The 25,895-nt window shown below is 42.5% G+C and overlaps 1 protein-coding gene and 3 non-coding genes across 5 annotated transcripts; all 4 read left to right on the top strand.

Annotated features, from left to right (window-relative positions):
• The first annotated feature begins 4,315 nt into the window (after nt 1-4,315).
• On the top strand, nt 4,316-23,508 carry LOC149284244 (zinc finger RNA-binding protein). 2 transcript variants are annotated; one of them, XM_089496988.1, is made up of 20 exons: nt 4,316-4,352; nt 4,527-4,608; nt 5,348-5,621; nt 5,870-6,008; nt 8,463-8,684; nt 10,329-10,573; nt 11,556-11,747; nt 12,821-13,091; nt 13,284-13,471; nt 14,102-14,221; nt 14,359-14,504; nt 16,101-16,263; nt 16,932-17,137; nt 17,809-17,959; nt 18,193-18,334; nt 20,520-20,617; nt 21,443-21,538; nt 22,259-22,370; nt 22,904-23,001; nt 23,329-23,508. In XM_089496988.1, the coding sequence occupies exons 1-20, from the start codon at nt 4,316-4,318 to the stop codon at nt 23,506-23,508; spliced, it is 3,162 nt and encodes a 1,053-aa protein (XP_089353114.1). The 2 variants fall into 2 exon arrangements, with proteins under 2 accessions (XP_089353114.1, XP_089353113.1); XM_089496987.1 differs by having other exon boundaries at nt 12,821-13,103.
• On the top strand, nt 4,678-4,812 carry LOC149284247 (small nucleolar RNA SNORA66). The gene has a single exon (XR_016277860.1). It is a non-coding gene; the product is annotated as a small nucleolar RNA SNORA66 (small nucleolar RNA).
• Nucleotides 11,256-11,385, top strand: LOC149284246 (small nucleolar RNA SNORA66). Its single transcript, XR_016277862.1, has one exon. It is a non-coding gene; the product is annotated as a small nucleolar RNA SNORA66 (small nucleolar RNA).
• LOC149284245 (small nucleolar RNA SNORA66) lies at nt 12,096-12,227 on the top strand. Its single transcript, XR_016277861.1, has one exon. It is a non-coding gene; the product is annotated as a small nucleolar RNA SNORA66 (small nucleolar RNA).
• Nucleotides 23,509-25,895: the final 2,387 nt, after the last annotated feature.

Genomic DNA, 25,895 nt, shown 5'->3' with positions numbered 1-25,895 from the left:
GGACAGATATGGTTCCATCAAAGCATCGTTGGTCAGTTCACTCCCTGGTTAGAGGGGCCATAAAACCATTAGACATATGCCAGATCCATGAAGGTGTCAAATGTTCCCAGGAATAAATTGTTTGTAGTTAATTTGAATTTAAAGGGATTAATGGTTGGTAATGTTATAATGGGAGATGAATTCTCTGTCCCAGTAAGTAGGGTATTAAAACGGTATATTAGTTTGATCTCCCATATTGTGCACAGCATTGATAGGTCCTCACACGTTCCTGTGGGAACTAAAGATGCCACCGTTAACCCCTTCATTGCAGCAATTTCAGGGATTAACGCTGTACAACTGCTCTCATGGAGCGGAAAGACATTCATTACATAGAATGTTCCTGATGGGCTATTAAAGGGTAAATATTTCAAGAGTCTCAGGGTTCTCTTTTAGAATGTTCCAGGATCCCAGTGGGATGCTGGTAAACAGTGCCCCATACTTTCTGCCGGCAGCTTGCAGGCACCTGACACCTGGCCTTAAAGTGCCACGGCCACTTAGTCATCCCGATTCCATCCCTGTAGTAGACTGTTGCTTTATGTACAATTTTGCTGCAACATTTATATTGGTAAAACATATATTTTATGAATTAAGGAAAATAATGAAATAATAAACATCTATGTGCTCTAACAGTAATCATTTCAGCCTCTTTCTTGGGCTGCATTGTGTTCCTTCTGGAACATTCCAAAGAGCGTAAGCCGATGCCACCTTACGCACTGACGTCACTGGATGGCACGTACGGGTTAAGGTCCTCCTACGCGTCACGAGTTCTTATTGTGAATGTTGCCAACCGTAATGTGGCAATATCAGGTGCGTGCTGCTGTTATGTGACGCCATTAATCCCCCCCCCGCCCTTTTCCCACCATCGTGCGTGGTCTAGGTTACGTCAGTTCCTGCTGGAGAAGACCTTAGAGCCGGACACGGGTGTGAGTGGTGATTATGCTGTTGCTATAAGCGCGTTAGCCGGCTTCATTTTATTCTGTAATGGCGATAACGGCCTTTAAGGAGTTGGGCTGACGCGGAGGCTGGGGGTGATGAAGCGGGCGGGATGCAGAGGGCCGGGGCCTGCACTTGTCCTCCGCTACTCTGGAAGGAGGTGGATTAGAGGTTCCGTTTGCCAGCAATGTGCCCTTCCTTCCTGCGCGCTGCCATTTAACCCTTCGTGCAACCAAACAGGCCCTTAGCGTTCAGTGTCACGGAGAGGTAAATCTCCCCCGCGCGAGGATACCGATAACCCCCTCATACCGACAGCCTGCCCCTCCCCCCTCTATATCCCTGGCCTACTCGGGCCCTGCACTGTATCACCGGTCACCTCCAGCATAGAGTATGAGGGGCTGCAGGGGGTAAAATGGCGCTCATCTGTCCTACAGTCATCAGTAGCTCTAATGCTGTAACTTTACTAAACATAGATGAATTATAAAGGTAAACAGATTCACCGGTGCTGTGCATTGGGCTAACTAACAACGACAGCAGCAGCCTCCCAACAGAGGTGGTAGAGGTTAATACAGTGAAGGAGTTTAAATAATGCATGGTATAAGGTCCTGAATCTAACCAAATACTGATTAGGGGCATTACAGCTGGTATACCAGGCTGACTAGATGGCCTGATATTCTGGTTTATGTATAATGTAGCCGTTAGGTGTGTGCAACTGCATAAAGCGTCCCCTTATATCTCGCTCTGTAAATCGTGTGTTTCTTCTGTAATTGGTGGAAGAAAATGTGCAAATATTTTTATTTTTTTTATTTTTTTTTAACGTAATCAATTTAAACTCTTCACAAAGGAGCAGCGCCTGCGGCAGACTCTTCATAGTCCTATCATCCCATATTTATTTTTACATGTTTTGTTTTTCCCACCTACAACTCAGTGGCCAGAGCTTCAAACCCATCCCCCCCAGCCCAACAGACCCCATTCATCACATTTACCGATCCAAGGGAGGTCTGGTTATATGTTTCGGGGGATTTGCCGAATGCATCAATGCTTTTGTTGGCCATGGTATGGTGATTGTGTCTCCTGATGTATCCCATTATTGCCCCCTGGAAACGCCTGGTGTACTTCGCTTCGGCTGTAAGGGACGAGCGTAAAGCGATACAAGTACTCAGTTTTATAGGCATGTCTAGTGTACGACCCAGAAAATGCCGTTTGACCGCCGTCGCAATTTCTTTGTGAAATAATCGCTAATAACGTATTGATCTCAATTCATCGGCCGTTGAAGATCCGCGTGCAGAACCTGTTTGAGACTCTTGAAATTTTCCAGCACCGAGTACCGTGAGTGACGTTTTCTTGTAATGATGCGTCGCCCTGTTCTGGTACTCAAATGGTTTCAAACCGGGCTTTAAACTGGGGCGATAAGCTTCTCAACAGCTTCCGAAATCTCCATGTACTTTAATCTACTCCTCTGGGGCGTGCAAATGTTTGATAACAGCAAAGAATATATATTGGGTATGACACTATAGTGCCAAACATCAATGTATATTGAAATCCTTAAATTCGTATTTTCAGGTGGTATTTAAAAAGTCCCGTCAGCTTTGCCCCTTCTTTCTGTCGGTTTCGGCTGTCGCTAGACAGTGCTCCCAAATCCACGTATGCACATCGGGGTCTTGTTAGACCCCGAGATTTTCTGTGAGCCAGCACTTCATTTAGTGAGCGGTCAAGTATAGCTTTAATACTTTTTATCCGATGAAACTACAGTTTTAAGTTACAATTAACAGATCAACCAACCTTTACTGGAGAAAAAAAAAAGTAATTTTCCATAACTGCCTTCATACTATATATGACAGGTTTAACCTTTAAGGATTTTTTTTCTCCCATGCAAACACGTCGAGAGGTTCATCAGGATCCCCTCTTTCCATTTCGCCCCCCACGGGCTGTTCGCCTCACAGGAGATTCATTCTGTGCGACCTTTCAGTGAATATAACACCCCCAATAAGACACCCCCGGGAGGATCTGCTAACGAAGGTCTGTGTATTAGCCTTGCCATAAACTATACATGTTCTGTACATCACTGTGTACAGCCGTGTACTTAATGCCCAAACAAACACTTTCCCTCTTTAATGCTCAGATAGTACGTTGGTGCCGGGCCGGCAGCGAAGGGCATGTAGTTGCATAGGTTCCCCTGTGCTTCACTCGGCCAGTCTCTCCACGTATATCTAAAGAACGTATATATCTAAGGAAATGTTAAGCAATTCTTGCCGCCGTTATGGAGACCGGTGGGTGGGTAACTTGTTTCTATCCTTCTAAACATTTCCGTTTGTGTCGGTGCAATAGGCACCGTTATGAGGGCAGATTCTCGGGAGGATTTAAGAGCCGCTCTGAATTATTTAAGGAGCCGAGAAGGGGTTCATCGGGAAAGATAACAAACCGTCCCATTCATCTGTTTAGGAGCCATAGTCCTTAAAGTGAATTTCTCCGCTGCGATGATTTCAGTAATTGTTGCGGTTGCTGCATTTAATACATCTTCATACGGATGCAAAGGCTGCTCGCGTTGCTCGTTTCTGCCTAAACGTTTTGCTGCCTCATTATAACCCTTATCGTGACTTGGTGGTATACTCATTGGGGGGCCGAGATGAATTAAATCCCCCGGTCTAACTGGGTCTGTGGATCTGGGATACAAGCGTGTTTGTTTGGCCCCCAACCCGACCCAAGACTCGGTTACATTGACAAGTCCTGAAGACCGTCTTTCTCGGTAGCCATCACCCCCGTCCGTCTTGGCCCTTTCTGGCTTGTTTTGGGGATTGTCGATATAAACATAACCTTTGCAGACCTTAACGAGCTTTATCTCAGTACTTAGAAGGATCCTGATTGCAGTCCTAGAACTCTGGTTCATTAGGCGACTAAAGCCCAGGTTTCCTCGCGTGACCTTTCCTGCCCATATGTTCCTTAAGCTCTTTGAGAGTAATTTAATTTTTATTCACGATCTGACTTAAGATGCGCTCGTGTTTCGCTCGGTTTCCATCTACATCTTGGCTTAGAATTGAACATTTGGTGCCTTTGCTGGAAACAGCTTGCGCGGTGGGACTTTTCTTTTGTGGGCTGGGGTGAGAACACGAAAGACGCAAATACAGCATTCTCCGTGTTTTTTTTTTTTGCTTTGTTTTTTATGATGCCATGGTAACCGCGCTGATTAAACTGTGGGTGTAAAAGGCATTGTGTGATTCTGCTTTTAAGGGAAATGGTGCATGTCTCCGCAGGTACGGAGGGGAACGTTGAATTCACACGCCTGTCTGTGTGCGGTATGACCAGGTTCTGATTTTCTGTTATCGGTCAACGTAAGGAAGAACTCATGATTCCCATATGTCCAGTGGTTTCCTTCACCTATGGTAAGTGTTCTGTATGTTTGTCTATATGATCCTGTCGATGTGCATTTGCCATTTATCCAGTAAATGCCAGATGGGGGGGGGTAATGGGTATTATTGTCATTATTGAATCTATACTTGCTGATTGTCTCCTGTAATTGCACCTAAAACTTGCATTTCTTATTTCTAAATACACAGTGCCCAGCCGGCTGGGTGAAGAAGCCAAAATGGCTACTGGCAACTACTTTGGATTTGCCCATGGAGGAGCTGCCCAGTATAGGTATTGTCATTTTATTTTTCAAAATGCATGTGAAGACTGTTAGTTTAACATTTCCAGGAGGAAAGGCATTTGCAAACAAGATCACTAGCCCAGTATTTTATTGCTGAAGCAAGGGGAACATGTTTGCGAAATTAACTCTGATGATGGAAGTGTATGGGCAAAAAATCATATTGTTTTGACCGCAACTTCTGTTTCAGTACAAACTTATACAACTAATCCTATACAGGGGTTGGTGGGTGATGATGATGATGAAATCATGTCTTAAAGGAACATAAATGTCTAAACATCACAGGGGTCCTTCAACACATATGTTTAAATTATTTTATTAAGTTAAATGTACAGTATGTAAAATCATGTGTACATGATCATTGAAATCTTTACAATTATCAACACTAAGTGTTGGTAGTAAGAAAGGAGCTGATTCTCAGCGGAGGCTACCCTGATGTTCAGTAGAGATACCCAGTGATCACCTTGTTATGGAGCAGGTGAATGTTTCCTGCTGCTGGCCCTGAGTGTGCTTGGCTATCCAAATCCTCAATCTGGTGTACACACTTAGTTCTAGAATTTCATTAAAGAACACAAATGGGCAAAAACATTTTTCTTTTAAAAAAAAAACTCCTAGTATCTTTTGTGTTGTTACCAATAAATGTTGGGGATATACAGTCAACCGTTGCATGTCTTGTATATGATCTGATTTTGCAGTCCGTGAATCTGTTCCCAATGCTTTGTTGATTTGTAGCCAACAGCCGGCATCAGGTGTAGCTTATTCCCATCCGACTACAGTGGCGAGCTACACGGTTCACCAGGCTCCAGTAGCTGCTCACACGGTTACGGCAGCCTATGCTCCGGCAGCAGCCACAGTTGCTGTTGCTCGTCCTGCGCCTGTGGCGGTTGCAGCTACGGCAGCTTACGGGGGATACCCGGCGGCACATTCGGCAACAGACTACGGCTATACCCAGAGGCAGCAGGAAGCTCCACCGCCCCCTCCTCCGGTCACTACACAAAATTACCAGGTTTGTGCGTTTTGTACAATACTGCTGTATTTGTATGCTCAGATTTTGCACATAGGTTTGGCTTTCCTTGTGCTGCGAACACATTTTTCTTTTTCTTTTTTATTTATTTTTTTAATTGAACTAATAATGGTGGTTTTAGACAGCCAATTGTTAGTATGACGAGATGGACAAAATAAAAATATTGCAAAGCTTTGTTTTGACTTGTTTCAGTACACTGTAATTAAGGTTTGCACCGCGTCCCTCTCTAGGATTCATATTCTTATGTCCGATCCACGGCTCCTGCCGTAGCGTACGACAGCAAACAATATTACCAGCAACCAACTGCAACTGCGGCAGCTGTAGCTGCACAGCAACAACCATCTGTGGCAGAATCCTACTATCAGACAGGTATGCGATCCATTTTATTTTCGTTTCTTTCTAAACCTTTTGCCTGGTTTGGAACACTTCATAGTGGCGTATAATTAAGAGGATTTAGTAATTCTGTATGTCCTGCTCGCTTTGTCGTTTTGTTATATTTTAAGTATTTTTAGTCTTTATATGCATTTTACTGTGCAGAGATTTTGTTGGATATGTGCTTGCTTCATGCTGCTCTATAATATGTTGATATAATGCTTGGATACTGTACCATGTTGTGTCCCCACTTGTTAAATGGATTGTGGAAACACGCATGTCAGGTCACGGGTCCATGCCCATGCTTTAATTTAGTGTCCGTCGAACAGCTTGATTGGAATGGATTAATAAAAGCAGACTGAATACATCCCACGTCAATAAAATAAAGGATTAACCTATTCCTGTTTGACTTTTGTAGGAATTTATTAAAAATATTCCCTTGATATTTAGTAAACAATCCATTGTTTACACAGCCATGTCCTGCACGTCTTATGAGTTACAACCTTGTCCAATTTATTAAAGGGAATATAATCTCGGTCCGGGTTGCCACCGATTATTAAACTGATATTTTTCACCTAACCTGATGTAAAATAGCTGGAGATATGTCTTTCACGGCTGGTTTCGGTTAGGGCAGGGCTCGACAAATCCCAGGTCGCCATGGCGACTCAGAATTTTGTCCTGGCGCCTAGGAGTTTGTCAGCCTCTTACATCCACAAAAAATGCCCACGCGTCACCATGCGGGGGCGCTGGTGCTGCAGTCTGCCCAGGAGTCTGGGCAGACAGCACAGCCACTCAGAGCCCGCCCCGAGCCTGAGATCCCTCCCACGGAGTGATCCTGTAGGCTGAAACCGCGATTGCAGGAAAACCTCCAATAGCGTTTTCAGCTGCCAGAGGCAGCTTCAGGAAAGGGGGTTCAGTGTTGATTGGGTCCCTGGGGACCTGACACAACATCCCCCTACTGTCTGATCGCTCCATGAGAGCGACAGGGCAGCGTTAACCCCTTCAATGCGGCATTTTTTAGGGGTTAATTCCAGTTTTGTACGGGGCTCTGCTGCTGGTGGTCTGCCTGGAAGCCCAGGCAGGCCAGCAACAGCAAAAACGAGCCCCCCCCCCCCCCCCAAGCCCTTTGATGTCTCCTGTAGGCATGGAAGCCTACAGCAGTCATCAGAGACTCCCCCTGCCATGGCTGGTCTATAGACCAGCAATTGCGTCCCAGCTGCCAGAGGCAGCTTCAGGGACAGGGGAGAGGGTTCTTCGGTCTCCACATGAGTGTGGAGACCAGCCCCAACACCCCCCTGCTGCCTGACCGCTCCATGAGAGCGACAGTGCAGCGTTAACCCCTTCAATTCCACAATTGTGTATAACACATTCGTGGCATTGCAGGGGTTAACATTTGTCCCCACAAGCTTGTGGGGACTAAATATCAGTCAATGCTGTGCTTCAATGGAACATCAGCGTTGAAAGCGTTAAAAAAAATTAAAATATATATATATATATATTATCAAAAAAATTAAAAAAAAAACAGCACTGACCTGAAAGTGAGTTTAGTAAGTGGGCTGGTGATGATCGGATCACTCCTGACCAACTGTTAGTTTAAAAAAAAATCCTGGCTCCTAACTTTTTTAGCTGGCGCCGAGATTCACAACAAATTTGCCAAGCCCTGAGTTAGGGGTTTGCCGTTATAGTTCACCTTAAACATTCATTTTATGAAGCATTGGCTCGCCTTGTAAATCTGTTGGGCATGAGGGCCTTCAGAATTTTGGTTAGAGGTCCCCACGTAAACTATGCTATTCTGTTATCGAATACTCTACTGTTTTACGTAGTCCTCTGTAGCGATATGAAAACTGTTCTCTCGCTGCGGAGGCGCCCAGTAGGATGCCAGCAGCTTGGAGCGTTTGCCAACTGGATCGAAAACTTGTTTACTTTGTAAAGAGATAGTGGCAGCCACCCAGTGGTAGAAACACTATAGCTTAACAAATGGTTGTTTTTCTTAATGTTTAGATTTGATACATGTCAATGTGCTTCATAGAGAAACAAAAAAGTCACCCCCTCTTTTAGTGATATACCATATTAGCCTCCTTGGCAAGTTGGCATGTCATTGTGCTGGTAGCCATGATACATTAGTGCCGTTTCTACATGATAAACAGCTAATTCTAATACCAGAAACAAATCTGACATTTTAATGTAAAAATATAATGTGGTTCTTGATACATCCTTGCTATGTTTTTCATAATGCTGAGTTTATAAAAATGTTCTTGTAAAATAACTTTTTTTTTTTTTCTTTTACCGCTTTCGGTGTAGTATGGACCACCTGAATATTTGTAGAAGCTGTTAAGAATATAAATTAAGTGAACTGTTACCCAGAACTCTAACTAAATCCCATTGTTTTCTTCTGCAACACATCTTTTTTTTCCTCCTATGTACCAGCTCCTTTCGCCTTGTCTCTTCCAGTTGCCCCCAAGGCTGCTTACAGCCAGGGTGCTGCTCAGTACACTCAAGCGCAACAGACTCGGCAAGTGACAGCCATCAAACCTGCAAACCCTAGTCCGGCCACCACGACGTTCTCGATCTATCCCGTTTCCTCCACTGTGCAACCTGTCGCGGCTGCAGCCACCGTGGTTCCCTCTTACACCCAAAGCGCCACCTACAGTAATACAGCTGTTACCTATTCCGGTACGTTCCTCTGTTTAAATCTCTAATATAGTAACATAGTTAATAAGGTTGAAAAAAGACCAAAGTCCATCGAGTTCAACCTATATACCGTATTTGCTCGATTATAAGACGACCCTGATTATAAGACGACCCCCCAAAATCTGAATATAGGAAAAAAAGAAAAAGCCTGAATATAAGACGACCCTAAAGGAAAAAAGTTTTACCAGTAAATGTTAATTCATGTAAACTATTTTTTTAAATAAAAGCTATGATTGAGAAAAATATTTTTTTTGTTTTTATTTCCTTGTATTTTCCAACCTGTCCCCCAGTTACGCACATCTGCCCCCAGGCTTGCCACACCAATATGGCACTGTGGCCCATGATATGCCTTTTAACCCTCTATATGCCACTGTGCCCCATGGTATGCCTTTTGACCCCCTATGTGCCACTCTGCCTCCAGAAATGCCTTATACCCCTATATCCCATTCTGGCATTTAGGGGGTTAAAATGCATATTATGGGGCAGAGTGGCATATAGGGAGGTATAAGGCATTCCAGGAGGCAGTGGCATTAAGGGAGTTAAAAGGCATTGTATAGAGCACTCTATAAGGCATTTCAGGAGGCAGAGTGCTCTATTAAATGCCCCCTTAACGCCACTCTGCTTCCTGAAATGCCTTATAACTCCCTATATGCCACTCTGCCCCATAATATGCCTTTTAACCCCCTAAGTGCCAGAGTGGCATATAGGGGTATAAGGCATTCCAGAAATGCCCTATGTCCCCCATTTAACACCCCCCCCCACACACACACACACACACGCACACACACTTACCGGTGCTTCCAAATTCCTGCTGTATTGCCGGGGCAGCGGGTTGACGTCTCCTTCCGCTGCAGCCGGAAGGAGGTGGAGTTGGCAGCGGGGGGTTGTCTGCGTCCGTCGCGGATACCTTTCCCGGCTGTCAGAGATCAGAGTTCCGGCACCTGTGCGGGGAACTCTGATTTCTGACAGTCGGGGAAGGTATCCGCGACGGACGCAGACAACCCCCGCTGCTAGCCACACCTCCTTCCGGCTGCAGCGGACGTTGTCTACGCGGATCGCGTAGACGTCAACCCGCTGCCCCGGCAATACAGCAGGAAGCACCGGTAAGTAAGTGTGGGGGGGGGGAGACAGGAGGATCCAGGTCCCCTGCAGCGGTGCGGGGGATCTGGATCTTAGTCTCCTAATCAGACTCTATTTGAGGTCTGATTAGAAGACGAGGGGTATTTTTCAGAGCATTTGCTCTGAAAAAAACCTCGTCTTATAATCGAGCAAATACGGTACATATTGTGTCCCTACTGTGTTGATCCTGAGGAAGGCAAAAAACCCTTATGAAGCAGATGCCAATTGCCCCATACCAGGGGGAAAATTCCTTCCCGACTCCAAATATGGATCATATATATATATGTATGTATGTATGTATGTATAATGTATGTATGTACTTTTTTTGTGTGTGTGTGTATATGTATACTAATATGGGAGACAAAGCAAAATATATCTTCTCAATTATGCAGATATGCTTTGTAAAATGAGGCTATAAACCTGTTTTGTTTTTACCTCCCATTCTTAATTGTCCTGCCCCATGCTTGGTGTAACATTGTTGGGTAAAGATTTACTTTGTATCTCCAGGTGCGACGTATTCTGGCTATGAAGCCGCGGTGTATTCAGCTGCATCCTCTTACTACCAGCAGCAGCAGCAACAACAGAAGCAAGCGGCCGCAGCTGCTGCAGCAGCAGCCACCGCCGCCTGGACCGGGACCAACTTTACGAAAAAGCCTCAATTTCAGAATAAGCAACTGAAACCAAAACAGCCCCCCAAACCACCTCAGATCCACTACTGTGATGTGTGTAAGATCAGCTGTGCTGGACCGCAGGTACATATGCAAAGGATTATAGTAAATGCGGAGTGGGCTCGCACTAAAGCCTCCTGTGCGGATTAATCCTTGTTGCGTCTTTATAGGCATCTGAACGTGTAGTTGGTTTTATTTTTACGCAGCAGCCTGTCAGTAGAATAATAAAGTAGTGTTTCTTTGTAACCGCGTGTCACTCATGCATGTAAAAACAAATATGGCCACTGCTGTCCCATTGTCAAATGTATGACATGTAAGATAACGAGGCCCGGGCTTTATGGTGGTACAAATGTCGGTGAGTTTTTTTGTACAAAAAGTTAAACATCTAGTGTCTTCTGAGCTCGCCTTTGTGTTTCCAAGCAGCTGTTGTCGTCGGCACCTTGTAATGACTTGTATGCCAGCCGTATAATCTAAAGCCGCTTTGGAATCCGCTCCTCGCTACAGGAGAGACAAGTGTGCTTAATGGGCAGTTTGCGCTCATTGCTACATACACGGTATCTGAATCGTTGCCAGAATTTGTTCCAACTATTGCTTACTATACTCTCATGCGCCAGATTTTGGTCAGCCGCACTTCAAACGCGTTAGCCCTTATCGGATGAGCAATGTATTTCTTCATTGGATATTGTTATAATAATTACATGTTTCTTGGGCATTTCCAGACATGGGTACCAGTCCTGTTTACTTGCTATGTTTTAACCCCGTCTGTCTGCAAACCAGATCACTGGCTCTGCACCCCATTGCAGAAGTGAGGGGAATAGGTTTGCTAAATTAAACTGCTGTGTGGACTAAAAGGCAGTAGAAAACATTTTCACTGCTTGTTACTACCCAGCACAAACCGTATTATATACGTATCCAACATATCTACATTTGTACGGATTGCTGTGTAAAAAAAAAACGTAAAAAGCGTATTTTTCCTTCTGATTACGAGAGTTATGAGATCAATTCTAAACATTTTGTACTATACCGGATTTGTATATGACTACTTTTTCTCATTGCATTTTAATAGACGTACAAAGAGCATTTAGAAGGCCAGAAACATAAGAAAAAAGAAGCAGCCTTAAAGGCCTCTCAGAACACAACCAGCAGTAACACGGCTGTCCGCGGGAGCCAGAACCAGCTTCGCTGTGAGCTCTGCGATGTTTCCTGCACAGGGGCAGATGCCTATGCGGCTCACATTAGAGGGGCGAAGCACCAGAAGGTTTGTACATCTGCTGTTCGTGTGTTCGGAAACGTGTAATCTGCATTGTAAGTTAATGTAGAATACTGTAACTGGAAATCATGCTTTTATCTCCATCCCTTTTTAAAAGTGGTTATGTGAAAGATTTGACCTTTGGGGGGGATGGCTTCATCTTTTTAACTAGATGATTAAGCCATTGTGCTAACACTCAATGTGTGTTCCTAGTTAGAACAACTGCTACGTAGGCTGATCAGCCTTCAGAGCCTGTGGGCTGCCGTATGACGCATTCTTCTGTCTGTATCAGGCTGTTTTATGGTGATCAGAACACATAGTACTTTAGGTTTCGTTTCATCTTTCTCATGCATCTGTTTACAAACCAGATCACTGGCTCTGCATCCTATTGCAGAGGCGAGGGGAACACGTTTGCTAAAGTGAATTGCTGGGAGAATGGATTATGCAACGGAAGACAGTTTCTTTGCATGTCATTTCTTCATGACAGACAGTCCATTTCCCTGCCGCTTGGCTACTGTCAGCGCTCTTCTGCCCTTTTTCTGCCACCAAATGTATTTGTATTTCCATTGTATTATCGGTGTGCAGTACACAATCCAGGCCTGTTATAGCTTTACTTGCTGGATTGCTGAGTGACCCATAGTGTTGCATTATCTTCACATACTTCTCTTTAGACTGCTGTTGGGAGTACATTCAATCCAGCAGGGAGATGACGCATACAAACACGGTAGCTTATTTGGTAATCATGTAAAATTAACCCATCACTTTCTTGATGTCCCTTCCTTTATTGTAGTAAGTTCACGAGCACACTGGCACATTAACATAAAATTAGCCGTGTTAAACTATTTACAACAATGTTATAGACACTTTTTAGTTAGTACAGCAAATGTCATCAATGCAGATGGATACGCCTTTTATCATTTCCCAGTTATTGGTGTTTTGTCTATTACTTATATAAGCTTGAATATCACTTTCTTGTTCTGTCCTGTTTATCCTGAATTATAAAATTACATTTGTGTTCAGTTTGTCTTGCATACTTTTTATTTGTTTTCTTGTTCCACTTCCTAATTTGTTTTTCTCTTAAGGTTGTGAAGTTGCACACCAAACTGGGCAAACCCATTCCATCAACTGAGCCGAATGTTGTCAGCCAGTCTGTAACCTCAGCAGCTGTTTCCAAACCATCTGCCTCCTTGGGCAGTTCAAACGCTAACGGGAATTCTTCTGTCGCCGCGTCTACTGTGAAACTGCTCTCGTCCTCTTCCAGCTCCTCGCTGAGCACAAGCAGTGGCAAGGCCTCCGCTCTGTCTTCTAGCAGTATCGTGAAGAAAGTTACCACGCCAAAAATTACGTTTGTAGGCAAGTCAACTTGTTTGTATCAAAATCGGTCATTTTAGTGCCACAATGCATGCTACAGTGTGTACCAAAACACATAAACAAAAAAAAAACACCTGGAAGATAACCATGTGATCATTGTGGCAAATGTTCCCCGTTCATCAATATTTGTCATTGGAATCTCTTTTGACAGTAAAATTTGACTTTTTTTTTTAGGTGGCAACAAGCTGCAGTCGACTGGCAATAAAGTAGATGAGTGCAAGGTGAATGATAACACAAAGCCGGTGACTACTGCCACGGTGCAGCCGCAAGAAACAAAGATTGACCCAATGTCTGAGGCCGCGCAGACACTCGCAGCGCTGCAAAGCGACGTGCAGCCTGTTGGCCATGATTACGTTGAGGAGGTATGCTAAATATCTTCATGTAATTCAATTGAATCAAGTTTTGTAAAGGTAGCAACATTTGTGTGCTGTGCCAGGACCCCAAAAATATCTTAAGTTCTCACATTGCTGAAAGGAATGAAAGATCTCAGTCTCTCTCTGAGTATTGCAGTATGAAATACTTTTATTGGACTGACATTCTATTTTAAAAATGAGCTTTCAAGAGTATCATCCTCCCTTTACCGAGTCAAAATCAGTGCTAACCACAAAACGTGCGTGTAAGACATGGGCAGCCTCAAGCTCATCCTTGAAATGGAATGTTAGGCCAAAAAAAGTATTTCATACTTCAGTAAGTAGCACGTTGTGGCTTTATGTTGAATCACATTTAGAATGATTTGTAGCAGTTACTTTTCGTTTTTCTGGCCTACTTTAGTCTCTACATGTAGGCACTCAGCTGAATGGCAGTGGTCAAACTAATGCAAACGTGACTGAAATGGGTAGAGATACTCTTGATGTATTAAAAACTGGAAGGCCAGCAAGTGTAGAACTGAGTGACATGCATATGAACTTATTTTACTTCCAAAACTGACACCAGAAGAGCAGACGGGTATTTCAGACACGTGCGTTTAGTGTTCTATTTCTGTAACGCCGCAGGTTCGAAACGATGAAGGAAAAGTTATCCGTTTTCACTGCAAGCTTTGCGAGTGCAGCTTCAATGATCCTAACGCCAAGGAGATGCATTTGAAAGGACGGAGACATAGACTGCAGTACAAGGTTAGTTCTAAAGAGTTCTTGAATGTGTTTTTTGCGCGTGTTCGTGCTCTCTGAAATATTTAGGCGGTCCAAATAATATAAATGTATTCATCACTGGAAGGTGCCAACCTAAAGGGTATCTTGTTTCTTTTCGACAGAAAAAAGTGAATCCAGAATTGCAGGTGGAAGTAAAGCCGAGCATTCGAGCCAGAAAGATTCAGGAGGAGAAAATGCGAAAACAAATGCAGAAAGAAGAATACTGGAGAAGGCGTGAGGAAGAAGAGCGATGGAGAATGGAAATGAGGTATCCTTGAAATAAACTTTATAATTTAACTGTGTGGAAAAGTAGCATTTTCAGAGTGTAATCCCTCAATACAGTTTCCTGGGTGCGCTCCAACTTCTGGGGTAATACACGACAAATAAGACACATCGTAACAGACGACCGAACTGTGGCGTCTCTGCAGAACCAAAGGCCGACAACACATTTTGTTTGCTCTCTTCGGCGATCCCACTGTATTAACCCCTTCAATCCCTTCAATTTTTGGTACCTCAAAGCCCAGAGCAATTTTGCCATTTTTGCAGTATGTTGGTTTAGCGATGATTCTCTTTTCCTGTGAATAGTGTACCCATATAAACTATATATTGTTTTTTCAAGGAGAGATAGAGCTTTCGTTTGATACCGTAGTTGGATGATTAGCTGAAAAGTTAGAATGAGAAATTTAGTAAAAACTAACGAAGATTAGAAAAATAAACTAATTTTTTTTTACATTTTCCCTCTGAATCCTCACAAATTTAGGTAAAGTGATGGAAAATCCCCTCCAAGTTTATCAATTCAGGTGTCCTGATTTCAGAAACACCTAATTTATATAGATTTTCCAGACTTTCCCAGCACCAGGGAGCATACTATTAGGTGTACAATTTTGTATAATTTTTATGCCTATGGCTTAACGGGTTTGGGGGTTGTGAACGGGGGCAGGAGGGTTATACTGGCTAGATGTTATGCTACGGCAATGGGAAGTAAGGTTTTTTAATTTTTTAATTCTTTTTTTTTTTATATATATTTATTTTTACACAGTAATGGTTAGAGGTCCTCCTAGGGACCTCCTGAACATGCCAGTGATGTCACAATGACATCACAGCTCACATTATAATTTTTTATTTATTTATATTTTAATGATTTATTTAATATTTTTAAATGACTAACCGTTTTTGTTTTTTTTCAGCTTTTCTGTTTCAGGACGGGAGGGGGAGTGAGAGAGATGGTTTCCCCGCGATCCCCCTGCACCGATCACACTGTGATCTCTATGCGGGTCCTCACAGACGTGCATAGAGATCGCAGCATCTCTGTGCCTCATCGGAGGGCAGGATATCCCCGCAGGGAATGCCTGATCGCGTGTTTGAAACTGCGCGATCGGGCAGTTTACAGTGTAACAGCTTACCGGCTTTCATGCCGGAAGCTGTTACAGGCGATCGGACAGCAGAAAGCCGGCTTCTGCTGTCAGTGGGGAGTCCAGGCTGTCAAACGATAGCCTGGTCTCCCGTGCAGCGGCAGGGATGTGTTCCTGACGCTGGACGTACCGGGACGTCCATAGGGGTTTCTTAGTGGGCGTTTTTTGGACGTCCCGGACGTCTATAGGCGATTGAAGGGGTTAATGGAGCTCATCTAGTGATGGCTAGGCTGTGGCTACGCTGGTTACACTTTTTGGTTTTTTTACAGCATCTTTATATTTTTACACTGAACTACTTATTTCCCAAGCTATATAATTTCAAATTATCTACCCGTTTTTTAAAACAATATTTGAAAATATCAGCAGCTACTGTAAAACATGTAAGCCGACAGCTTTTGATAAACTGTGATAGACCTTACAGTAACTACAAGGATCACAATTCCATTTTTCAGACGATACGAAGAGGATATGTATTGGCGGCGGATGGAGGAAGAGCAACATCACTGGGATGATAGACGAAGGGTACCGGATGGAGGTTATCCTCATGGTCCTCCTGGGCCACCAGGATTACTGGGTGTTAGGCCGGGAATGCCACCTCAGCCTCAAGGGCCAGCAGTAAGTTGGTTTTCTGATATTTCTTAAAATGCTTTGTAACTTTCTTTGTAAAATCACCATTTGGCTTCTTGTGAAAGCCAGTTATTTTCACCAAAATGTTTAAGTTGCTTTCTCAGAGACTGGTCCTGTCTGCTTGCCAATGATCTGGGTACCCAGTAGTTCTACAGTAAGCGACTCAGTCATGATCTGGAGAGCATGTTAAAGAATGCTTGCTTGCTTGCCTAGTGCTCTCTGCTGATTGTTCATATCTCAGAATGTGTCGTTTCTCTCATAAACGTGTATTTAATTTTTATTAAGTTGCTTAAATGGAGAATTTACATGTCATGCCATAACATTAAGATTAAAAGTCTTTAGTTAAAACAGTTTATCTTTGCAATTAAAGCAAGCAAATTATCCCAACTAGCATATATGCCAGAATTTTTTTTTATCGCTTTTGGCTCCTTTTTCTTCCTATCAGTCACCTTTTCCTCTATTTTTTTTTCTTTATGCCCCACCTGGCTCACAGCATGATCTGACAAGCCCTCTTGTATAGTGTAATAGTTGCAACAAATCGGGAGCTCTTCATAGCTTCTAAACACAAGATAATTCCACTAGCTTTTGGTTCATGATAAATTAATGCGATTTACATGTTAGGTGCACATTAACATTCTTTTTTAACATCCTTGCAGCCGTTACGCAGACCAGACTCTTCTGACGACCGTTATGTTATGACCAAACATGCGACAATCTACCCAACAGAGGAGGAATTACAGGCTGTCCAAAAAATTGTGTCGCTCACCGAAAGAGCTCTGAAGCTTGTTTCTGACTCCATGGCTGACCAAGACAAGAGTAAGAACAAGGAGAGTGATGATAAGAAGGACCCTACAAAAGAGAGGTATGGTCATAAATTGGCATATAAGCTCATTTAGTAATGCTATGTGTTTGTTAAATCTTTTTCGTTATGTGTTAGACGTTTAATGGAAAAGCACTAGCCCTTCCCAGACTGCGCATGTTCAACTATTTTTTTGGTTTCTGCACAAAAGCCAGCTGTATGTGAAGGTCTGGCTTAGATTTAAAGTTTTGTGATTGTAGCAGCCGGTCACTTGTAGGAAAGTTTCCACTTAAATCGATGGGAGCTCTTTCTGGACGTATGTGCTGGTGCTCTTATTAAGCTCAATGGATCTCCCATGCAAGCCAACAGCGGAGAAGATGCATTCGACCAAAAGCATCGCCTGCATGGAAAACTGTTCAGATGAACCTCTCATGTAAATATTTAAAGGGGGCCCTGAAGGTCCCTTAAAGAATCTGGGTATCAAACACAGAATTTAAAGCATCAGTCATGGCGTATACGTCAGGATTCTCTGCCCCGCGGGTTGTGCCCGTGTTTCATGTCGCTCCATATTTATCTGTTACATGGCATTGATTTTTTTTTTTTAAAAGGTCACTTTTTTGCTTTCGTTTTCATTTTAATATTGATCTGTGTTAAATATTTTAAATTATTCATGCAATACTGCGTTTCTCTTTTGAGGCAAATGATCCTAATGTGTGTGACTTGTTTTGTGACAGGGCCCTGAAAGGAGTTCTGCGCGTTGGTGTCCTCGCTAAAGGACTGCTGCTACGCGGGGACCGGAACGTCAGCTTGGTTCTGCTCTGTGCCGAGAAACCAACTAGAGCTCTGCTGAGTCGTATAGCTGAAAACCTGCCCAAGCAGCTGGCAGTAAGTGCTATTAAATAACTAGATTTAACTGTTTGAGATTAAATATCTAATACTCTAAAGAGTATTGCCTTAAAAACACTATTAAACATTATTGCGTAATGTTTTCAGACCTTCAGAATGATTCTACTTCCTGTTAGGTAGTTGAAAGCTGAGCTTGACTCAAAAGGTCATTTTTATGCCATTTGAAATAGTTTTCGATTTCTCGTTTAACTAATATCCACTTCTTATTGCAGGTAATAAGTCCCGAGAAGTTTGAGGTGATCTGCTCGCTCCAGGAAGCAGCCATTGTTTTAAATTCTTGTGCGGAGCCCAAAATGCAAGTTACAATAACACTGACCTCTCCTGTTATGCGCGAAGAAAACATGAGAGATGGAGGTTGGAAGAAACATAACATTATCTTTAATACCATAGCTGTTTGCGTGAAACGTAATTTTGGATGACAATATTCTGTTGAGCAAACGTGCTGGCACGGGTATTCATTTGAGATGAAAAGTGTAGAAAAGCAGGGTTTTTTCCTCCATTCTGCATTTAACCGAGATTTATTTAATCGTTCCCCGTGGAAGCTTTATCTCCAGCGCTCCCCTTTCTTCTAATACTCTCATTACGATGTGAGAATTGTCTGCGAAAGGTTTAAGAGACTAGTCTCGCTGTACTTCAGCTGATAATTGGGGAGGGAAACATTTTGCATCTTTTTAAATGAAATGCTTTTGTTGCCAGCATCCTTGAAAAGGTTTGTTCTGCAACTTTAAGGCTTTCCTAGCTTTCAAGCCAAAGACCGCATGAGCAGCGTTTGCATACAGCCAGGTTTGTCGCTCCGCAGGTCAGATGGAATGACGTTTGTTTCCTTACCCTGTGTTTATCAAGGAAGCTACTTACTCCGTAAAGTCCGTCATGAGCAGTAGCTGGTCCAGAAACCACTTATCCCGTGATAACGTTAAGAGTTGGAAGCCGGCTCAGCCTCTCGCTATGGTTAGATCAGGGCAGCAGTGACACTCGAGAGTCCATTCACTGTCTATTATGCTGTTGTATATTAATTTGCTCGTTAAGACACTTACATGGTCTAAGTTTACTTTGCATGCTAAATACCGAACAAGGAAACAAAGCCGTCGTTTGTCTGACCTGGTTTTGATCAGGAGTCCCGATGCCGCACTCTGGAGTGAGCTGGGCAGCGGATTTGGATCTCGGATGCTTCCGATAATGAAAACACAAATTTTTAAGAATTTTCTTTCTATAATCTACATCTTTGTTGCGAACATTCCCGTTCGTTAATCCACAATCCCATTGTGTGTCCCACTGTCTGAAAGTGACTCGCTTTCACTCAGACAGGTAGCACAGCTACGAGGATATCTGCAAGCTCTTCAGCCGAGGCGTGCTCCTACCAAAAAAACCCACAAAAAAAACTGAATTTGAACTGTTAATCGCAACCTGTTCATATAGTTGTGCGTTTAACAGTCTCCGTGTCTGTTCGGATTGATTTATTGAGATTTGTTTAACCCTTGCTGCCGAACCACCAGCAAGTATTCTGTTCTCTGTTTTTGTTTCTCCATCCTTAGCTATGAAGTTCTAAATCGTTTTTTTAACAGAATTTGTTCCTGCCGGGAATTACTGCCGAGACATCGGAAGGATTTTTGACCAAGGTCTTTCTAGCTCAGTGTCACACCAGCCATTGTGTTTGAGGAGGGGGTTTGGTTGCATAGTCCAGACATCTACTTTTCTTTTTTTCTTTTCTTTTTTTTTATTGGTCCTCCCCCTCATCTTTTCTTTAAAATGTACGCAGTGCTCACACTATTTTCTGGTTAGCCATCACCCGCGCGCCGGAGATTGAAGCCGATAATTGGTGTTTTTGTACCAGGGTGAGCTTCACGCACCAAATAATGTGGGCACTCCTCTTTCGCAGAAGAGATTAACCCCTTGGGGTATTTTAGAAATGATTACTCCTTGCTTACAGCTAATAAGTGTTTTTATTTCTGAAATTGTTCTTGAACTGCACTTAAGGGGTTGATCCATACAATGGGTGCAGAAATCCACCGCACAGATCACTGTTCTTGGTACTTTTTGTCATCTATCGAACTGACATGTTGGCGGAATAAAGGGGGGTTTAAGTTACCAAAATTGTTTTGCCCGTTCTGTGCATATATGTAGTATGGCTGAGTTCAGGTTAGTAATTAAACTGAGTCATATATAACGAAAAGTGGATTTCTGCATCCTCTGTCTCGTGTACTTTGTCCTGGTGCGTTGTTGCCAACCATCCTTCCTTCTGTTTTCCGTTCTGTCAATACATTGACAGAATAAGACTCGTATACATTATACAAAACAGCTTAATGGCAAATTTTTTATTTTGTATTTTCATTTTTTGAGCTTGCTGCACTCTGTGCCCCGGGTCCTCAATTTGTTTTTCTTTTTTTTATATATATATTTTTTTTAATTAAATGCCAGCATCAATGGGCTGAACACTTTTCAATGGGTTGTGTGACACTGAAGCTATATAAAAAAGATGTGTCTTGCTCGCCTGGTCAAACACCCGTCCCTCACTGCACTTTGCCAATTCAATTCATTTTAGATGTAACCTCGGGTATGGTGAAAGACCCACCGGACGTCTTGGACAGGCAAAAATGCCTTGACGCTCTGGCTGCTCTACGCCACGCTAAGTGGTTCCAGGTTCGCAACATCATTTTACTTTCTTATTGTAGCCTTATGCGAGATTAGCACTATCGATGTGAATTTGTTGTATAGTTAACACGCTTGTACGTGGTAATATGTTCCTTCTTAAATTTAAATGACCAGAAAAATTTACACGTAAAAATAATGTAATGTTTAGCGTTTCTGTGCTGTTTAAATGCAAATTAGGTCCTCTATTTATTTTTCTTCATTTCTTTTCTCGTTAATTTTTAATTTTATTTTTTCTGGTCATTGAGTAGTCATTAATTGTAAAGACTTGCTCATTATTCCCCCCCCCCCCATTGTCCCCATCATATACCATGTTGTGGATCTGTAATATTCCATAAGGCTGCATAGTATCTTTGCTTAATAAACGGGATACACGTAAACTGCTTCATGTTTTTAGCTTTTAAAACTTTTATCCTGTTTTTTAAACTCCACCGTAGGAAGTGAAAGGTTTAATGAAACTGTTTGATATTGTGACTTTGCGCTACGGCAAAGTAACATTTGCACCAAACAGATTCGGACAACCGTTCAGTCCCTACCGACGGGTTTCATTCAATGCAATATCTTTGTTTTGTTTTTTTATTTTGTTTTTCTAAACCTATCTAATAGGTTTTTCGCAAATGTATTCTTGCCAGTCATTTCCAGGAGCTCACGATACGTAGTTTGTACGCATTGACCCAACGTCTTTCTAGCATAAGTTTTGAAATACCAGTGTAGTTGGAAGCTTGTTCGTTGGGTTTCCAACGACTTGGTATTTTAACATGTCCTTTGTGAACGTCAGGCCGATGTAACTAATATCGTTTTATTGTCCTACATAAGGCTAGAGCCAACGGTCTGCAGTCCTGTGTCATAATCATCCGTATCCTGCGTGACCTGTGCCAGCGTGTGCCCACGTGGTCAGACTTCCCCAGTTGGGTATGTAATGCCAGTCGTTGGTAAGCTGGCTGTAGTGCAGTTTGGTCTAATAAGCAAATACTAATGGTTTTATAGAGGGCAACATAAGCTATGAAAGTAATGGCTTGCCGGTCAGCGAGTCGTGTTTAACAGGCATTGAGGGCCACGATATTTGAGCTTGCTCACTGCCACCTGAATTAAATTAAACTGCTTCGGACAAGAGTGCACAGACATGGAGTTTTGTTCTTCTGGGCTGAATAGTGACCCAGTAGTTATATGGTGGTTGCTTTTGCACGTAAGAACATTTTATAATGCTAGAATATTCCATAGAATGCATTATAGAGCAGAGCCAAAACAAACTAACATAGAAAATGGCATTAGCCGTTCTGGCTGCGCAAGGAGACGATGGCCCTGCTCGTATGAGCTTGCAAATTTACTTAATGTACAAGTGTGTCAGGATCTCGTTACCTTCTGCGCTAAATAGGTGCTCCTTGCTTTGTGTCTGTAACGATTTTCAGAGAATTAACACTCCTGCAGGATTCCGGTTAATGTTGCAATTTGTGTTGAAGGCTTAAAAGCCAACGTTGGAAGCCGTTTTATTTGTTTAACGGCGAGGACAATTACGGTGGTATAAAACATGGGAAAATACAAAAGCCCCTTGTATCTTTTGCTTGTCCACTTAGTATCCCTTAATTAGGGTTTGAAAGATTCCACTGTTTTTTAAAAATGTTTATTTTGCAGGCGATGGAGTTACTAGTCGAGAAGGCCATCAGCAGTTCTTCAGGACCGCAAAGTCCGGGCGATGCTTTAAGAAGAGTCTTTGAGTGCATTTCGTCTGGTATAATCTTAAAAGGCAAGTGATATATAATATAATATATAATATATATATATTTCTCATAAAAGGAAACTGTCTTGCTCTTGTGAAGCATTGCCTTCGGCATATCTCTCTTTCGACCTTTGTAAAGTCCAGTAGTGTTTATGGGTGAAACTTTAATTACATATGAGTGCAAAGAAAATCTAATTATTGTGCATGCTGGATTGTTGGAATACATGCTAAGGTGGTTGCTTGGGGTTCACCCAGGCAAATAGGTTAATTTACAGGATTGTTAGAGCCTCTAACGTTCTCCCAATGCAAGCACGGGTCGCAGATTGTCTGCACATCCTGTTTGCCTGCCTCCATGACCCTTCTCGCCTACCCTGCCTGCCTCCACGGCCCTTCTCGTCTGCCCTGTCACAGCCACGGCAAGCAATAGATAATTCTAAGGTGTGCTGAGTAAGAAGTCAGTGTGAACGTGATCAGCGTACGGATATAAACTGCTATCCGCAGTGAAATAGTGGGGCGCCTTCAGTTTCATAGAGATGCTGATCTGTGTGTTTGACTTGCAGGCGGGCCTGGTTTACTGGACCCATGTGAAAAAGATCCTTATGATACATTGGCTACAATGACAGATCAACAGCGGGAAGATATTACTTCCAGTGCACAGGTAAGGGAGAATGGCCTGCATTGTAGCTTTCTGTATAATTCCTATTGCAAAAAGTACTTTTGATTTCCAACCTTAAGTCAAATCCAATACTTAATGTGAACGAGCCCAGTATATTGAAAACTCTCTATCAAGTTTTGTTTTTTTTCTTCCAAGATAGGTATATGGATTTTGTGGGATTCTAAATCTTAAGACTTTCATTACTAGGGCTTTTTGAAGAAATGTGGGGACTCTTAAATTGACAGAAGCAGATTTCTATAGTTGAAAACTGTTTGACTATGAGTAGAATGCCTGAATTTATTTATTTATTTTCCTCCCCTTCAATGCCAGTTTGCACTCCGGCTGCTTGCATTCAGACAGATCCACAAGGTACTCGGCATGGACCCGCTGTCCCAAATGAACCAGCGCTTCAATGTTCACAACAACCGCAAGAGAAGACGTGACAGCGACGGAGTGGACAGCTTTGAGGCTGAAGGGAAGAAAGATAAAAAAGATTACGAGGGCTTCTAAAAGATAGACACCTTGTATGCGGCTCTTCCCCCAAAAAACTAATTTCCACTTGTAGGGCTTTAGTTGAGTCTGTTGTGGGGCAAATCTTTACTAAACTGCCACTTGGGCCTACCCCGGTAACCCTGCCACAGACCTTCTAAGAGACCCTCATACCAGTTAAGATTAGTATGTGTATAGTTGTTTGAGTTAGGCATTTCTTTCCCTTCTCCTTCCTAGAACTACTAACATTGTCTATGGTGTCCCTCTCCAGAGGGCGGTTGTGCTACTTCCCCAAGTGTCAGTCCTTTGGTTTGGCTTGGAGTCCTCCATATTAGAGGAAAAATGATAGGCTACGGTATTGCCAGCTCGCCCCTGTGATTTAATTTGACTAAACAGTAAAAAAAAAAAAATTTAAAAAAAATCTTAGTTCTGTGTGCAGTTTTTGTTTATAACGAGGGAGAGCCTTTGGTTGTAAGTTAATTTGTATTAGATATGGCATGAGCCTTGTTTTATTTTATATTTTTTTTTCTGTACATTAATGCGTTAAGGTTATAACACAGGCCTTTTTCCCCCACAACGTTGTGACATTTGTCTCTTTTCAATATATAGATGTAGCTAAGGCAACATTCTGTTATATATTTTTTATGATGTTTTTTGCGCTTAGTTGTGCTAGCCACAGAATAAAACCTAATATATAACTATGGTATGGTCTTTGAAAAATTGTTTTCTATGTAATCCCCGCATGGCTTTTATTTTCACCGATTCTACTTACATTTGCTAACCGTTCCGTAGCAAGGTGGATACATTTTAAATCATATTTGTGAGTTAACAATTTCACTTTTCCGATGACCTACCAAACTTTCTATAACAAGGCATTAATGTAGAGCTGATGTGTCCCTGTGATTTGTAGATAAATAATGAAAACCTTTTTATTTAAGAATTTTAGTTTTGGAGCTTGTTTATCCTCCCAGGGTTCTTGGTAAGATTTCAGACTTTATAGCGCAGAAACCTTCTACAATTAGAGGTTGTGATACATTAGGCCATTCTGAAGAGCAGTGTGGCTCGGTCAGCCTGGAGACCAACGGCTTGTTAAAGGCGATGCTCTCTATATGTGTCCTAGCGTTGCTCTATAGACACGGCCGGCTATAAGAACTTAAAAGGTTTATACTTACTCAAATTCTCTTAAGACACTACTAAGTTCTCTACTCCGTTTTTAATTTGCATCATTGAGGTTTTAGGTTCAACAGCAGGAGTAACCACCCCAAGATGCTGGTGGAATTTTTTTTTTATTTTTTTTAAAACATACCTGGCGTTCCCTGTTTTCTGAAAACATTTGCCGGTCACTCTCCTGTAGACAGATTTTTGTAACTTAAGCCAATATATATACACACCGATCCACTAGTGTCCCCATCGGCTTCTGTCGCCAAATATTACACCATGCATGTTATATAGCTGCTTGTATTCCAGTCCAGAATTCTCCATATAATAATGTTCTGGACATTTAAGGTTTTTATGCCTTATGAAGCAGCGGTGTTAAAACTGGGCATCTATCGTATAAGCCGCCAGTAAGTGCTCCATCGGATTCGTGGAGCAGTTATTGGACCTTCAGAACCAGATGTTCTTGTTCTAACACATTGCTGTTTGTTGTAAATGATTTTTGGGGGTTTTCTTACCACAAACGATGACAATGAATGTCTTCTGGATAGATTTAATAGTGTCCTCAAGTGGCACCAGCTGACTGGTGTGTCTGCACTTTAATTTCTAGTGCACATTTCATTAATGCCATGATGTCTAATCATAGGAACCAAACATTAAAGTATTAAAACCTACAGGTGAATACTTTGTTTTGGCCTCCATTATTTTGCTGTTAAAGGCGCGGTAAGACGGTGGTGTAATGTAGTTTGCATTATAATGTTAATGTATGCTCTGGTACAGATCATTTGTTGTCACAGCACTGCAGTGAAATAAACCTGAGTTGTTGGCAATCTGTTTGTTTACTGTCTTAAGCCCACTATATAAAATATATTTTAAAAAATTGCCATTTAATTGGGAAACTTGCTATATATGATGTATCTGTACGCCTTACCTAAAACCTTTTTGGCTCGGGCACCCCAGGCAATTCGCAAGGCTACGCTTTATCAGACCTCATAAGCACTGCTATAAGGAATTATCTTGGTCAAGCGTGGTGCTTGAGTAGAGAAAGTCATCCAAAATATCACGTGACCGACGACAATCGGAGCCCCCGGGACTGCTGATAAAGGCTTACTGGAACAAAATGATAGAGATCCAGATTGTTGGGAGCGCACTGCAATACGGCATTTATGCTCAAGGAGACAAGTACGCTATACTGACAAAAGTATTGGGACGCACCTCCAGGTGTGTAAAACAAAGCACCCAGCCATGCACTC

The sequence above is a fragment of the Sceloporus occidentalis genome, unplaced genomic scaffold, assembly GCF_023333645.1.
Source record: "Sceloporus occidentalis isolate IW3139 unplaced genomic scaffold, rSceOcc1.0.p SCAF_97, whole genome shotgun sequence".
NCBI lineage: Eukaryota > Metazoa > Chordata > Lepidosauria > Squamata > Phrynosomatidae > Sceloporus > Sceloporus occidentalis.
Note: the sequence above shows the minus strand (reverse complement) of the source record. Positions and strands in the feature narration are given on the sequence as shown.

Excerpts from the sequence above, each read along its gene's own strand:
- LOC149284244 (XM_089496987.1), top strand. The coding sequence starts at position 4,316 with ATGATTCCCATATGTCCAGTGGTTTCCTTCACCTATG. Across the intron at positions 13,104-13,283 it reads GTTTGTAGGCAAGTCAACTT|GTGGCAACAAGCTGCAGTCG; the intron begins GTTTGTATCAAA and ends TTTTTTTTTTAG. Across the intron at positions 14,222-14,358 it reads GACATAGACTGCAGTACAAG|AAAAAAGTGAATCCAGAATT; the intron begins GTTAGTTCTAAA and ends TCTTTTCGACAG.